The sequence below is a fragment of the Lacerta agilis genome, chromosome 1 (genome assembly GCF_009819535.1).
Source record: "Lacerta agilis isolate rLacAgi1 chromosome 1, rLacAgi1.pri, whole genome shotgun sequence".
NCBI classification, from domain to species: Eukaryota; Metazoa; Chordata; class Lepidosauria; order Squamata; family Lacertidae; genus Lacerta; species Lacerta agilis.
The window spans coordinates 40,290,240-40,306,805 of record NC_046312.1 but is presented as its reverse complement, the minus strand read 5'-3'; the positions used below and the strand labels follow the sequence as shown (position 1 = coordinate 40,306,805).

Below are 16,566 nucleotides of genomic sequence, written 5' to 3'. Positions count from 1 at the left end.
TATGTTACCAGTTCCATATATCTCCAGATCACTCTGCTGTTAAAGGCACAGGAGGAGAAACAGATAAAAAGTTGGCAACCTTCAGTGCTGGATAGAGATGGGGAACAATTCCTCCCCTTAAATCACAGCATTTGTGTGCGTATTCTATTGCAAATTCTATTGCACTTCATGGGTGTTTTCATGTATTTCTGCTGTAAAAAAATACGGTAGACAAATTCTGCAATAAAATGGACAAGCATGTAACGTAAACTATCTTTGGTGAAATGTGCTCTTTTGAGACATAGACAGAAAAGAGGAATGTTAGATGCGACTGAAATGGGGTTTCTGCCTTGTTATTACTGTGCCTGTCTCTGTGAGAGTTTGATGTTCAACTAAAAAAAGGCCCCAAGCAATTAGCAGGAATAAAGGTTGTTCATTCAAGCTCAGACTTGCCTTCTCAGCATCCTCTGTTTCTTTGAACTGCTCCAGGGAATTGTCTTCTTTGTATTTTACTCTTCTCTTCATGTTTAAAGCTCAGGAGAACTACTGACTCTGTACTCTCATGTAGCTTTCAAAAGCTGCCACTTTCAGATGTTGCAAAATCAGCTCAGTAATACTTTTATATCAGGAGCCTTGAATCAGCCCAATATTATTTCACTAGGCACAGGGCAGGAAGCATGGTGCTGTATTTCTCCATGGGATGAGCTTTACTTTCCACAGTCATTCATCTTTTCTGTGAACATATCCAGAATTAAATCATGCCCGACAGCTGTCTGTCATGTTTGGGAGGATATTACATGATATCTAGAATAGGGTAACCAACCAGCTTTGCTCGTTGGTCTTTACCGCTACAGAGAAATTGAAGGAGGAATTTCGCCATCTTGTATTTACTGAAATAACAGGATTGCAGGGGTGGACCCTTGCAGGGAAACTTAGATAAACTGGATGTAAATTCTTTCCTTCAAATCCCCTGGGAAGTGGCTGTAGCTCAGTGGCAGGGCATTTGCTTTGCACATAGATGGTGTTAAGTTCAAACCCTGCATCTTCAGGCAGGACCGGGATACCCAACTGAAAAGCTAGAGACAAATCAACACACCAGCGTTTTCTCAATCTCATGTGCCCAGATGTTGTGGGACTACAACTCCCACCATCCCTAGCTAGCAGGACCAGTGGTCAAGGAGGATGGGAGTTGTAGTCCCACAATATCTGGGGACCCAAGGTTGAGAAAGGCTGCAGTAGACAATACTGAGCTAGATGGAGCAATGGTCTGACTCAGTAGAAGACAGCTTACTATGTTCCCCAAACTGTTCTAGAGCCCCCACTGGTGGGGGTAATTCTAAGATGAAGAGGGGACTTCCATTTTTGGGAAACTTTAAAACACACACACACACAACTCTTTGCTTATAAAGTGCTGCTTTGCCTCTGAAAGTTGGGCTATATTTACATCTGCATCCATAAATCAGCATATGCAAATTTTATGCAAATTTCTGTCATGGGCCTCCCTGAACGTGAACAAAATGTACAAAACCCCATTTAAATAAAATAAATAAACCAGGATGGGGAAGACAAACGGGCTTTATCCTCTTTTTTCCTACAACTGTTGCCGTATAGTTGTGTGTGTGTTTAAACCCAACCAGTCACTTTCTATCACTCAGGATGCTTCCAGATGGGATGAATTGTGGGATGAATGCTTCTCATGCATGCAGGGTTGTGGTTTGTTTTTTTTTGTAGCATCTGCACAATGTTGTTCTTAACAAAATGCAAGCCCATATCTCCCACCCCCACATTTTCTTTGGATTTTCCCTTTCTGGGAAAAATTTGAAACTGTTGGCAATGTCCCTTTTCTGATACCTCAAAGATCTGTTTACAGCATTAAATCCCTGTCTGAAAACACTCCAACCATGGTACTTTTAACTGGAGTTCATACTTGCTCTCCTGTGTGCATGATGATGTACTTACCGTAGTGTCAGCTCATCTTGCATTGGTGTGTCCCATCTGCACAGCCAGTCTGGGTCAATTTTGTGATGTTTGGCCATGCACTATACAGTGTTGAATGTTATCTGTTAACTCTGTTCCATCCTGTTTCCCCTTTGTTTTTGTTATTTTTTAAACCAATTCACAAACCAATAACATATACATTGACCACTAATAATGAACCATATGTTGCAGACATTGCTGCAGATATATTATTCTGTTTTTGTGATATACAAATGACGTGAAGACTTGGTCTATTAATTTGTATCATTTATGATCCTTGTTTATAAAACCCAATAAAAAGTTATGTTAAAAAAGAAGAAGAAGGTAGGATTCAGGTAGGGATGGATGACGATTTGGAGATCTTGAGTGCGCTTTTGCTATTCACTCCTTCAGAAAGTGGTGGTTGGAGGTTGTTAACCTTCCTTGGAGGTTGTTAAGCAGAGGTTGGATGGCCATGTGTCATAGATACTTTAGCCGAGATTCCTGCATTGCCGCAGGTTGGACTAGATGACCCTCAGGAACCCCTTCCAACTCTACAATTCTATGATTGTCTGATTCTATCACTCCTAATGGGGCTGCCTGTTTCCACCCTGCACAGCTGTTGCAAAGTCAGGCAATTGTTCCTGCAGCTGCCATGTATGGTTACGAAACTCAGACCAACCAAAGTAATAAATACCAGTAGTGAGAGCTTTTTGGCAGCAGAAGACCTAGAGGTTGACAGGATTCTGCATGAATTGGTAGGCAGCTGCACCAGCTAGGCAGGAGACAAAGCAGCCCTGTGTGCTGTACGCAAAGCATGTCTGGCTGCTGTTAGGAAGCCGGCTGTCAGAAGAGAGAGCAGGATTCATGCTAGTACCAGTCTTTCTCCCATTCAGGAGAGTGGAAATAAGGAGAGCTGAATTTTCATGGAAACTGTCCATCCCAGACATCAGGATATTCTTCATTTTGGATAATCTGCCTGTTGCTCAGTTGTGACAACACAAACATTTATAAAGTGCCTGGAGCTGTTCAAACAGACTATTAATGTGCCTACAATTGGTGCTTATTTAAATTGTTAGCAATTGGGACCTAAACCAAAAAAAAATCCAAAAATTCTGTTCCTGACTTGCAAGACTAAGAAAGAGATTTGATGGCTGGTTTCTTTTAGAACATAGTATCATTTCTAAGCTGAAACTATTTATTTTCTTTATAAAACATGCTCCTTGAAACATACATTTCTCCCTGTTATCCATATCTTTGATTTGGAGAAAGGCAGTGCTTTTTTCTTTTTAAAAAAATGTTTAGGGGTACTCTCATTTTGACTCAAGAAAATCACCATTTTTTGGTTCAAATCAGGAAAAATAAATACAGTAAATGGACAAAAGTACAAAGATTCACAAAAATGTTTAGGGGTATGCATCCCCCTGCATCCCCCCAGAAAAAAGCACTGGAGAAAGGGCTATAAAAATCACCATGTCAGAAATTGCCACAAGGGTAGTACAAACCCCTAGAAGTTTGTTTACAACCCCCAGTCTGCATGAATGCATGTTGATTGGTGGGAGAACGTGGAATGAAAGCTTTTGGCCTCAGTCTGTATAGAGTTGTTGGCCTCTATGTTGTCCTGGAAGATAATAGTGTCCTGAAGGCCCCTCTCCACTACCCCAGGAGAGAGCTGGGGTGGGTTCCCTGGATGTTTGAAGTTGAGTCTTGGATCCAAACTATGAGAGATAGATGCATCTGGAGCATGTGGAAGTTTTGCATACTACTTTTTATTTCTGTGTTGGGCATTATTCTCTCCCCCCTGTTTAGTTTCAAGCTGTCAGATTAGGTTGCTTTGTTCACATTGTTTCAAACAAACTTGTACAGATTTTTTTTGGTGCATTTATTTAGTGATGGTATTATTTCTCATTGTGTGTTTGTTATATATTGTTCTATATCAGATGTCAAAGAAATTAACAAATATCCGACTTTTAGAAAACATCTGAAGGCAGCCCTGTTTAGGGAAGCTTTTAATATCTGATAAATTATTGTATTTTAATGTTTTGTTGGAAGCCACCCAGAGTGACTGGGGAAACCCACCCAGATGGGTAGGGAATAATAATAATAATAATAATAATAATAATAATAATAATAATAATAATTTAATTATTCACTTGATGTGTTGCGAGCCACTTGGGGCACAGTTTTGTGGGAAAGTGTCATAAAAATAAATAGATGAGGCTGATCATGAAAATCTTGCAGTACGGAAGCCTCTGTTCAGGGTTTCAGCTACCCCATTTCACCCCTGCCCCCAGTTTTCTGCCCCCTCCAAGAGCCAGCCATGATTCTCAATGGACTGTTATGAGGGCCTCACTCTTTAGGGATTTCCACCCCCAGAATATTTTTGCACTTCTGTAAGCTTCAAGACCCCTTCATGGATCACTGCCTTGTCGTGGCGAAGGGGCTTGAATTACTCAGGCAAGCTATGGACAGGTCAAGATGGACAGGTCATAGCGGAGAGTTTGGACCAAACGTGATCCACCTGGAGAAGGAACTGGCAAGCCGCTCCAGTATCCCTGCCAAGAAAACTCCATGGACAAAGACAACAGGCATATAAAAGATATGACGCTGGAAGATGAGCCCCTCAGGTCGGAAGGCGTCCAACTTGCTACTGGGGAAGAGCGGAGGACAAGTACAAGTAGATCCAGAGCTGATGAAGCAGCTGGGCCAAAGCCGAAAGGACGCTCAGTTGCGGATATGCCTGGAAGCGAAAGGAAAGTCCAATGCTGTAAAGAAAAGTATTGCATAGGAACCTGGAATGTAAGAACCATGAACCTTGGTAAGCTGGATGTGGTAAAAAATGAGATGGCAAGAATAAACATTGACATCCTAGGCATCAGTGAACTAAAATGGACAGGAATGGGCGAATTCAGTTCGGATGACTATCATATCTACTACTGTGGGCAGGAATCCCGTAAAAGAAATGGAGTGGCCCTCATAGTCAACAAAAGAGTGGCGAAAGCTGTACTGGGATGCAACTTCAAAAATGATAGAATGATCTCGATACGAATCCAAGGCAGTCCTTTTAACATCACAGTAATCCAAGTTTATGCACCAACTACCAGTGCTGAAGAAACCGAAATTGATCAATTCTATGAAGACTTACAACACCTTATAGAAATGACACCAAAGAAGGATGTTCTTCTCATTATAGGGGATTAGAATGCTAAAGTAGGGAGTCAAGAGATAAAAGGAACAACTGGCAAGTTTGGTCTTGGAGATCAAAATGAAGCAGGGCAAAGGCTAATAGAGTTCTGTCAAGAGAACAAGCTGGTCATCACAAACACTCTTTTCCAACAACACAAGAGACGACTCTACACATGGACATCACCAGATGGGCAACATCGAAATCAGATTGATTATATTCTCTGCAGCCAAAGATGGAGAAGCTCTATACACTCAGCAAAAACAAGACCTGGAGCTGACTGTGGCTCAGATCATCAGCTTCTTATAGCAAAATTCCAGCTTAAACTGAAGAAAATAGGAAAAACCACTGGGCCAGTAAGATTCAATCTAAATCAAATTCCTTATGAATACACAGTTGAAGTGAAGAACAGGTTCAAGGATTTAGATTTGGTGGATAGAGTACCTGAAGAACTGTGGGTGGAGGCTCGTAACATTATACAGGAGACAGCAACGAAAACCATCCCAATGAAAAAGAAATGCAAGAAAGCAAAGTGGCTGTCCAATGAGGCCTTACAAATAGCGGGGGAGAGAAGACAAGCAAAATGCGAAGGAGATCGTGAAAGATACAGGAAATTGAATGCAGATTTCCAAAGAATAGCAAGGAGAGACAAGAGGGCCTTTCTAAACGAGCAATGCAAAGAAATAGAGGAAAATAACAGAATGGGAAAAACCAGTGATTTATTCAAGAAAATTGGAGATATGAAAGGAACATTTCGTACAAAGATTACCACAATTAAGGACAAAAGGGGAAAGGACCTAACAGAAGCAGAAGACATCAAGAAGAGGTGGCAAGAATACACAGAGGAATTATACCAGAAAGATATGGAGGTCTCATACCCCCCAGGCAATGTGGTTGCTGACCTTGAGCCAGACATCCTGGAGAGTGAAGTCAAATGGGCCTTAGAAAGCCTTGCTAACAACAAGGCCAGTGGAAGTGATGATATTCCAGCTGAACTATTTAAAATTTTAAAAGAGGATGCTGTTAAGGTGCTGCACTCAATATGCCAGCAAGTTTGGAAAACTCAGCAGTGGCCAGAGGATTGGAGAAGATCAGTCTACATCCCAATCCCAAAGAAGGGCAGTGTCAAAGAATGCTCCAACTACCGCACAATTGCACTCATTTCACACGCTAGCAAGGTTATGCTTAAAATTCTACAAGGCAGGCTTAAGCAGTATGTGGACCGAGAACTCCCAGAAGTGCAAGCTGGATTTCGAAGGGGCAGAGGAACCAGAGACCAAATTGCAAACATGCGCTGGATTATGGAGAAAGCCAGAGAGTTCCAGAAAAACATCTACTTCTGCTTCATTGATTATGCAAAAGCATTTGACTGTGTCGACCACAGCAAACTATGGCAAGTTCTTAAAGAAATGGGAGTGCCGGATCACCTCATTTGCCTCCTGAGAAATCTCTATGTGGGACAAGAAGCTACAGTTAGAACTGGATATGGAACAACTGATTGGTTCAAAATTGGGAAAGGAGTACGACAAGGCTGTATATTGTCTCCCTGCTTATTTAACTTATATGCAGAATACATCATGCGAAAGGCTGGACTGGATGAATCCCCAACCGGAATTAAGATTGCCGGAAAAAATATCAACAACCTCAGATATGCTGATGATACTACCTTGATGGCAGAAAGTGAGGAAGAATTGAAAAACCATTTAATGAGGGTGAAAGAAGAGAGCGCAAAATATGGTCTGAAGCTCAACATCAAAAAAACTAAGATCATGGCCACTGGTCCCATCACCTCCTGGCAAATAGAAGGGGAAGAAATGGAGGCAGTGAGAGATTTCACTTTCTTGGGTTCTATGATCACTGCAGATGGTGACAGCAGTCACGAAATTAGAAGACGCCTGCTTCTTGGGAGAAAAGCAATGACAAACCTAGACAGCATCTTAAAAAGCAAAGACATCACCTTGCCGACAAAGGTCCGTATAGTTAAAGCTATGGTTTTCCCAGTAGTAATGTACGGAAGTGAGAGCTGGACCATAAAGAAGGCTGATCGCCGTAGAATTGATGCTTTTGAATTATGGTGCTGGAGGAGACTCTTGAGAGTCCCATGGACTGCAAGAAGATCAAACCTATCCATTCTCAAAGAAATCAGCCCTGAGTACTCACTAGAAGGACAGATCCTGAAGTTGAGGCTCCAGTACTTTGGCCACCTCATGAGAAGAGAAGAATCCCTAGAAAAGACCCTGATGTTGGGAAAGATGGAGGGCACAAGGAGAAGGGGACGACAGAGGATGAGATGGTTGGACAGTGTTCTCGAAGCTACTAACATGAGTTTGGCCAAACTGCGAGAGGCAGTGAAGGATAGGCGTGCCTGGCGTGCTCTGGTCCATGGGGTCACGAAGAGTCGGACACGACTGAACGACTGAACAACAACAACAAAGCTTCAAGATTCCTCCAAGACTCCTTCCCTCTTGCATACTGGGATGTGGGGTGCCTTTTGGACTACATAGCAGGATAATATCTGCTGATGTGAACTCCAACCCTAGTGGAACATGAAGTTGTTGCTGTTGTTGTTTAGTCGTGTCCGACTCTTCATGACCCCATGGACCAGAGCACGCCAGGCACTCCTGTCTTCCACTGCCTCCCGCAGTTTGGTCAGACTCATGTTGGTAACTTCGCCATGAGTAACATGAAGTTACTGATTTACAAATGGTGCCATTTGCTAAAAGCCTTTATTGTTGCTCAGTGGCTATTGGGGAACTTGGATAAATCAAGTGGATTATGTGTATACATGATGCTGGGCTTTGAAACTGGCTGCCAGCAGAGAGATATGTATTGTGGGTTCCTCCTCATATTAGTTCAGATGAACTGCTGTTCTCTGATTAATAATGTAAATATTACAAAACTCCAATAAGTCTCCAGTGACTGCTTTCCAAGAGAAACTAAATCTGATCAAGCATTGCTTTCCTGGAACTTCTCATTGCTCTGGGAAGTGGAGTGAGTGTAGCACGATAAATTCCAAGCATTGTTATATACTCCTCACTTTCCCTGAGTGGTGGTAAGTCCCAGGAATAGCATTTCTGAGTCATTTCCTTTGGCTGAGAATGTACCAGAGATTTATGGTGCCTTGGTAATATCTCTTTGTTTACAAATAAGCAAGCAGAGATATTGCTTGCAAGCAGACAACACAAGTGCTAACCTCACACGACCGAGCTCCTAATGAAGCTACAGCTGTACCTCTGCTTCAGCCAACTGCAGCTAGGAATATAGCAAGCTGCCGTATATGAGGGTCAGGCTATTTGCCTATTTAGCCTAGTACTGTCAACTCTGATTAGCAGTGACTCTCCAGGTCTCAAACAGAGAGGGCTTTCCCATCACCTGTTGTGGGGCCTTCAAAATGATAGGATGTGTTCTGCCACTGAACAATAGTCACTTGCCAAAGTTTCATCTTTCTGTCTCTGTGGCAATTCTGATGCTTCCACTCCAGATGTCCTCCAGCTGCATGCCAAGACCCCGCAATGCAGTTGCTCCCTATGTAATGAGCAACCATACAAGACAGCAGCAAATAGATTTTGAGTTCAAATAGGCCACAACTTTATTGGTTACAGATGCAAAAGGTTTGGCATTGGGTGACGCCATTTCTTTAAATCCAGCCCACCTGCTGTGAGTGTATCTAAGGGTAAATCACAACATGGAGGAGGCCCTATGACCTACATCAAATAGGGGTACCCCCCGGGGGTCCCCTCTGGAGGAGTTCTATGGCCTTGGCCCCCATCTGGGCATTGGGCAGAAGCAACTCTTCATGGATCCCCTTAACAGAATACCCTTAACCACGGAGGGGCAGGCAGAGGCTACATCACCTCCAGACCAGACTAAGGCTTACCCAATGCCTAACCTCACAAAGTTGTGACAATTACTATGAGGTAGATGAAAACCAAGTACCGGTAGCCAATGCCAATTGGCCAAGTGGAAAAATTCCTGCCCAGCCCTGAATAATGGTGACTGATATGGGAGATCCGATGAAAAGATTGTGGAGGAATGCTGGCCTGGCCACAATTTATTCCCTTAGGGGCAGGCCCAAACGACGTCCATTGGCTGGCTGGACCCTCCCCCTGGAGAATCCCCAGATTCATGCTTGTCTACCATTGGCCAATCTGCAGGCAAGCCTGCAGTCTTCCCCAGCGATCACTGATGTTAAAGGAAAGCGGAATGTCCCTATTACTGCATATTCATTTGTGCTCATGATTGGGGTGGTCATGGGAGATTCCTCTCAATACTATTTGCCCTGAAGAAGTTTTGAGGCAGTCATACTGCTTCTAAACAGCATGTAAGGTCCTGCTAAAATCCTGAAACTTTTCATGCCACTAATGCTCTGGGTTTTTTTTTATTGTCTTGCTTTTGTTGTGTTAGACTCCCTCGAGATAGTAATAATGTAGAAGCATTGGAGAAGAATCAAAGAACGATTAATAAAGCAAAATTAAATTTACCACCAATGCACTATTACTGGGTCAAGAACATGTTTCAAAATACACCTGCAATATTACATGCAGTCTGGAGAGGTCCTTTGTCAAGAGTTTTTGCAAACTTGTGTACAAGCAGAAGCGCTTCTTTTCTTGTTTATGTTGATTTATCACAATGCATCAAACAGCCCTTCTGTGAGTGGAAGGTGCTTTCTGCATGCAAAAGGGTATCTTTGGGGCCAACCCACAACCAATGTGATATTTTCCCTCTATGAAATGAGAACAACAACCTGCATCACAAGATTGTGGTGAGGGCCTGCACGATAACTGAGAATGATCTAGCAAAAGTTAAGCACCTTGCAGTCCCACTGAGAATGAAGATTTTGCTTAAATCATTCCCATGGACAACCAGATGGCTTCAGAGTGTTTAGCTCTAGCTGAATCATGCCCAGAATTTGTAAAGCACTTTTCAGATCAAAAGTGCTATAGAAATAGCAAGGATTAACTAACTAACTAACTAACTAACTAACTAACTAACTAGAGAAATGTTCAGATGCTATTTGTGTGTGCTAGTTTTGGTTGGAAGTGCTCATATTGATGGTAAAGACAAGCCTTTTAACTACAGATCTGCTTTTCCTTTCTGGCAGCAGTTTGGAATAGAAAGGATTTGGTAAGAATTTTGCTCTTGTCCTTCTTCCACATCTTGTTTCCCAATCTTTTCCTCTGTTCCATTGTCTGGACCTGACAATCCTTGGTTTCTTCTGTATTGTCTGTCCTTAAAAAATAAAGAAAAAATAAAGAAAAAATCCTGGCAGGAGAATCTGATCTTCTTAGCTTGTGCTGATGCTTCTTTGCTCCTGAATAAATATTCCCTTTTGTGTCCTTGTAGGTGGATGAAAAGAGAACGGTGGAGAGGAGGTGGTCAGAGGGTGACAAGCATTCAGAGAATGTGCTTGTCAGAAAGGTGAGAGCTGTCTTTAATGATGATTTCCGTGAATGGAGCAGGGTTGGCTGGCTTAATTCACTAACCATCAGTGGCTGGATGTTGACAACATAAAACACCGATTCACAAGTTAGTTCTGACTGAATGCACAAGAAGATTCTGACTAAACCTAAGGAAGAACTTTCTGACAGTAAGAGTGGTTTGACAGTAGAACAGACTACCTTGGGAGGCAGTGGACTTGCCTTTATTGTTGGTTTGCTAAAAAAAAACCACAACATTTTGTGGTTTGCCTCAGGTGCCAAAATGCCTTAGGCCAGCCCTGACAGTGGCTAGCAAAACCCCAGCTACAACAAGCACAGCTGAACTACTTAAATAAGTTGGCTTTGTGCCCTGATTTGCTACAGAGAGCATCCGGAGATGGCCCTAGCGCTCATGCGTTGGCTGCAGTATTACAGTACCACCAGTACTGCATGGTCAATGACAGCAGTGAATGTAGGGGGAACTACAGGGAATTCTGCTTAAGGTCTTTAGAAAGACTTCTTCCCCATCAGTGAATAAGGCAGTTTTGCTTGCCACTATGTTTATCTCACACTTGTGGGCACAAGACACGTGACCTCACTGTAAACAGAGATGTGTCAGACTCTAAAGTGGGAGGAAAGCAAGCAGGCTTGGTCCAGCCAATCTGTTTCCAGTATGGTGCAATGCTAAGTACTGTAATGCCGTTTTGTGTACTGTAATGCCGTTTTGTGGAATGCCATCACAGTGCTGTTCAGCACACAGACCACCAGAGGGTGCCAGAAGCACAGCACAGCTTTAGCCATCCTCACCTCAATATTACATTTCCTTTTTCCCCCTTTTTCTTTTGTTGTTGTTGAATATTTTATTAGTTGAATATAAGAACAACCTATAATCAAACAGCAAAGGAATGGGGGGGGGGGACTTGTTTGCCAAGTCCACTGCTTTAATTTGACAAGGACTGCAGCCAAGGTGGCGGGAGGGACGTGCTTTACTTGGAGTGCAAAATGAAGCCATGGTTGCTTTGCTTGAGGTTGAAAAGGTTTGTGGCAGGAGAATGCTCAGGCTGGGCATGCAACGCCTGTTCTGTTCCTGCGCCATCCTTGCACCACCATGCAAATTCTTTCACTGCTCCATCAAGCCATATGACTAAGACCTGTCACACACAATTCATTCTTGCAGCTGTAGTAAGCTCTTTGGGAGAGGCTGCTAGCTGCCGGCGTTAACAACGAAAAACACGTCACTCTCAGTCAGAACACAAGGGGGTGACTCTTTTTTTGCGATAGATTTGGCCCTGCTCACTGTTCAGCGCAGACCCAGAAGGAAGCCTTGGCTCCCTTGAGCCGACGAATGCTCGTAATTAACGGAGCACAAATTGAATAAGCCTCCCTTTCCCGGTGAAGTGATTCATTAGCCTGAGCTCCAGCTGCAGCCCAGGGAGCACGGTGAGCTGATCGGATCTGTGTCACTCCCTTATGGCCCAGGAAGCACAGCTGTGGCCAAGCTGAGCTGAGGTCCTGGTCAGCATGGTAAACAGCTCTCTGCCCTTGCCCTGAGCTGGCTGCTGACAGTGAATATCTGCTGCTCACTTCCTTAATTTATATTCCAAGTCATCCTTGGAAAAGCTGGGTTGCTCCTTACATCTCATATTGCCCAGAAGATACGTGATTCAGCAGGCAAATCTGTAAACATGAGCTGCCTCCCCCTCCCACTTCAAGCCACACTTTCAGTTAGAGTTGGCTATATTCTACAAAGCAGTTCATCATCCCTTCTGACCCCTCTTTTAGACTGAGGGGGTGTCGATATTTGGGGATCTATCACTCTTTTTTGAGCTATTAAAAATAAATGTATTCTGTCTAAATCCAGAGTCTCTCACTTGAGCTCATAAGTCAACAAATAGTGGACACCAGCTGGGATTCTTGCTGATCGATTTGCCAGGTTTCGTTCCAATGCACCTGCACAGTAATCTCCCAGATTTCCTGGATCCCGCCCCCCCCCCCATTCATAGATTTCATTCACATGCTATTCCAGTGCTCCAGCAGGCTCTCTGATATAGAAATATATCCCTTATTTCTCATTTCCTCCTCCCAAGCAGGTGAGGCGCAGCAGGTATGGTCATGGGAAGCAATTTTTGAGGAGGCCAGAAATGGAAGTGGCTGGAGGGTGTCCTGAGCCTCTGAGGTGCTTTTCTATTGCTCACAGTAGAGATCCTAACTTCTTGCTTCTCCACCCACATGTGGGATGGGCTTGTCAGGCCCCTAAATTCCCTTTGGGTAGAGAAGTAAAGTGTTGCTGTTCTTTCTCTCCTTTGCCCACCCACATAGGTGTGTCTCCTTGGCAACAGGTTCCCCAGTCTCTAATTTTCCTCACTTCTATTTTGATCTACAATGAAATGCCAAGGATGTTAATTCTTGTTCAGGGTGTGCGTGTGTGCGTGTGGCCGCCTTTGAAGGTGAGAAATATGGAATATTGATTTATCCACAGACAATGAATGTCACAGGACGTGTATATTCAGCAATATGCTCTGGGTCCTCCCTTCAGTTCAGAGAGCTGCTGGTTGGCTCCCACATCTGGTGAGGTACACTAAACTCTTGCTGCGTTGATGGCTTTTCTTTCAAATTCATTCCTTCTTGTTCTGAGCAGCCACTTTTAGTTAAGGTCTCAAGCATTCGAGCAAGACCAGCATTCAGCTGCTACAACCCCGAATGGAACAATAAATCATGAGGCCTCAGGCAGCGCAAAGCAAACAAATTTCCTGCTCAAAGTACATTGTTCTGACTTGTATACTGGAGGCTCATTATCCAGCATGCTCTGAGCTCCCTGTCCTTCTGGGACCAACTATACAGGTACAAACATTTATACTTAGTGCAGCACTATAGCACTTTTCCCCAACATAGTGCCCGCCAGATATGTTGGACCACAATCCCCTTCAGCCCACATCAACATGGCAATGCTGGCTGGGGCTGATGGGAGTTGTAGTCCAAAATATCTGGAGGGCACCAGTTGACGAAGGCTGCTCTATAGTGTGGCATAGTGGCTCGTTCATGAGGTGTTAACTAGGAAGGCCCAGTCTCAGGTGTCATCTCACTAGGCGGCCAGAGTTGAGCCACTCACCCTCAATCTCACAATCCCATCTGCGGTGTGAAATACATATAGTGGCCTGTCTAACAATAGGACTGTCCTTTTCTTTAGGTATAAGTGGCTGTCCCAGGCAGCTGATTTGGGTCATGAAAAGGCAGTCAGCTGTTTGTTATTTAGTTTACATTATTGTATTTTTCCTGCAAGAGAGAAGGAGAGAAGCTTTTGTGTTTTGTTTTGTTTTGTTTTGTTTTGTTTTGTTTTGTTTTGTTTGCCTCAAGGTCCAAAATAACCTATTCAGCCTTGGGTACCAGGCCCCTTGATTTGAGGAGGGCACTGTTTACTGCTCCAGCTCAGGTAGTGAGCATCTGTTTTAACAAATCTTGTGAACAATGAGCTGAGCCACCCATTTGCCACCTCAGGAGTGTGTGGTGTCAACTGTTCGTTAATCGGCATTAGGTGCCTGTGCAGAATTATCTGTTCTGACAAAGCATTTTGTCAAGTGTTGAATCCTGGAGTGCTTCTTGGAAGAGCATCAACACAAACGTGTGCATGGGTCGTTTGGAAGCCCACACAGAGGAGATAGTTCCTTTGTTCTTTAGGGTCCCCAAACATTGGCACCTAGATGCCTCCATTGCAGAGCATCCCTTGACATTCTGCAGCTCAGTGGGATATAGGAAATAAAGAGCATTTTAGGTACCCAAGACCCTCACATTACTCAAGCAGGGGATTTTGATTGGGGTGATGTGCAACAATTTATTCCTAGCCACAATCTCCAAATGATACAAGTTTCCAGGGGTTCCAGGTGCTTACCCAGGGTTTGTGTTTCCTTTGGAATGAGGCACAGCAGAGACTGTGCTGTCTTTAGGTTATATGGCTTATTTACACATAATATACAACCTGAGCCTATGATGGAGGGGTTGACTCAGGCTTTGTCTTTCGAACTATCGAAGAGCTGAAGGAGGGGCCCCACCCATTTGCTGTCTGGCACAGAGCCCCCTTTCCTTTGTTCTCTTAATGGCCCATCCCCCAGGTAATCACCTCATGAGGAAGCTAGCCTGTTTTGTATTTTAGCACTTGCTGGATTAAGGGGTTAAAGGATTCCGGCACCCACAAACTCATAACAATATAAAGAAGAAAGTTGTTGTTGTTCAGTCGTTCAGTCATGTCCGACTCTTCGTGACCCCATGGACCAGAGCACGTCAGGCACGCCTATCCTTCACTGCCTCCCGCAGTTTGGCCAAACTCATGTTAGTAGCTTCGAGAACACTGTCCAACCATCTCATCCTCTGTCGTCCCCTTCTCCTTGTGCCCTCCATCTTTCCCAACATCAGGGTCTTTTCCAGGGAGTCTTCTCTTCTCTTGAGGTGGCCAAAGTACTGGAGCCTCAACTTCAGGATCTGTCCTTCTAGTGAGCACTCAGGGCCGATTTCCTTGAGAATGGATAGGTTTGATCTTCTTGAGAAAGAGGAAAGAGGGCAGGTCAATACATTGCTTTTCTTTTAGGTTGGCCATTTATAATTAGTATTTTATTCTTCCCTTTTAATGTTCTGCTGTGCTTTTTTTGTTACTTTGTTGCATTTTAGTTGTTTGATTATTTTAGGGTTTTTTTGTTTTGTTTTTTTAGTTTTTTAAACCACTGTAATATCTCCATGAATTCTGGTATATAAATACTTTAAATAAATATATATATAAATAATAAGCTAAGTAGTATTTTTACCTGTTTTTTAAAGCATAATTATACTGCCTTTTGACTATACAGTCTTTGATGGGGCAGGACACAAGTGGTGCTGTGGTCTGAACCACTGAGCCTTTGGGGCTTGCTAATTGGAAGGTCGGCAGTTCGAATCTGTGCAGTGGGGAGAGCTCCCATTACTCTGTCCCAGCTTCTGCCAACCCTGCAGTTCGAAAACACACCAGTGCAAGTAGATAAATAGGTACCACTGTGGTGGGAAGGCAAACAGTGTTTCTGTGCGCTCTGGCACTCGTCACAGTGTTCTGTTGTGCCAGAAGCGGTTTAGTCATGCTGGCCACATGACCCGGAAAGCTCTCTGCAGACAAATGCCAACTCCTTCGGCCTGAAAAGCAAGATGAGTGCTGCAACCCCATAGTCACATTTGATTGGCCTTAATCCAGAGGTCATTTACCTTTACCTTTGAGATGGCTTAAAATATTAATAACCAAAAGGCTCAGTTTGCAATAAAATCCAATTAAAACAGCACAAAACAGTGGGATATCGGGTCCTCCCTTAAAGAGGGCACGTATTGCAGTGAGACCTGGAAACTGATACCCTGTGTTGTGGGTAGGTTCGATTGGTCAGCCACAATACCCGATTGGAAGGTCCCTCGATTCTGGATTCAATCTGGCCAATGGGGCACAGTCTAAACGGATCGAGGGACCTATGTATGCCCATGCATGTGTCCCAGAGCTTCCTCTTTCGGTGCGTGCATTCGGAACACCCACCCACCTCTCCCTACTTTTAGGGCTTTTGCGCTTGACCTTGCTATGCCGCCGTGTGCCGTCTGTCATTGGGACAGGGGCACGGCAGGAATTTCCCCCACTTGGCTGATTGGCTGTTGCCATTTGGGTTTCGCCTGCCGTGTAGCAAATCATCACAACTTGTAAGGTTGCGGATAGGCTCTGGTTCAGGTGATAGGGATGGGTGAATGCTCTCGCCATACCTATGTGAAGGGTATTCTGTTAAAGGAATCCAGGGACTCAATGGTTTGGTCAACCCCTGAGAGGGGGTTGTGCCCATGCCTGAGTCCAGGGGGACATTTGGGTGGCGGAGATAGCGTGCTTCCAGCTTTCCGCTTATCCAGGTGTTCACCCTTGGCTGACCTATGCTGGAACCCTGGGTCAGCGCTACCTGCATGGCAGGGAGCTAGTCGAACCAGAGCCTATGAAACTACTCACTTGCTGTAATCAATAAAGTTGTGGCCTAAATTCTGCCAAAA

General features: G+C 44.0%; 1 protein-coding gene across 2 annotated transcripts in view; it reads left to right on the top strand.

The window, feature by feature from the left end:
- CCDC9B (coiled-coil domain containing 9B) overlaps nt 1-16,566 on the top strand; it is a 60,009-nt gene that overhangs the window by 21,479 nt on the left and 21,964 nt on the right. For both annotated transcript variants that reach the window (XM_033145172.1, XM_033145182.1), the window contains exon 6: nt 10,463-10,537. In XM_033145172.1, coding sequence (XP_033001063.1) covers nt 10,463-10,537 — 75 coding nt within the window. The remainder of the gene's footprint in view (nt 1-10,462; nt 10,538-16,566) is intronic.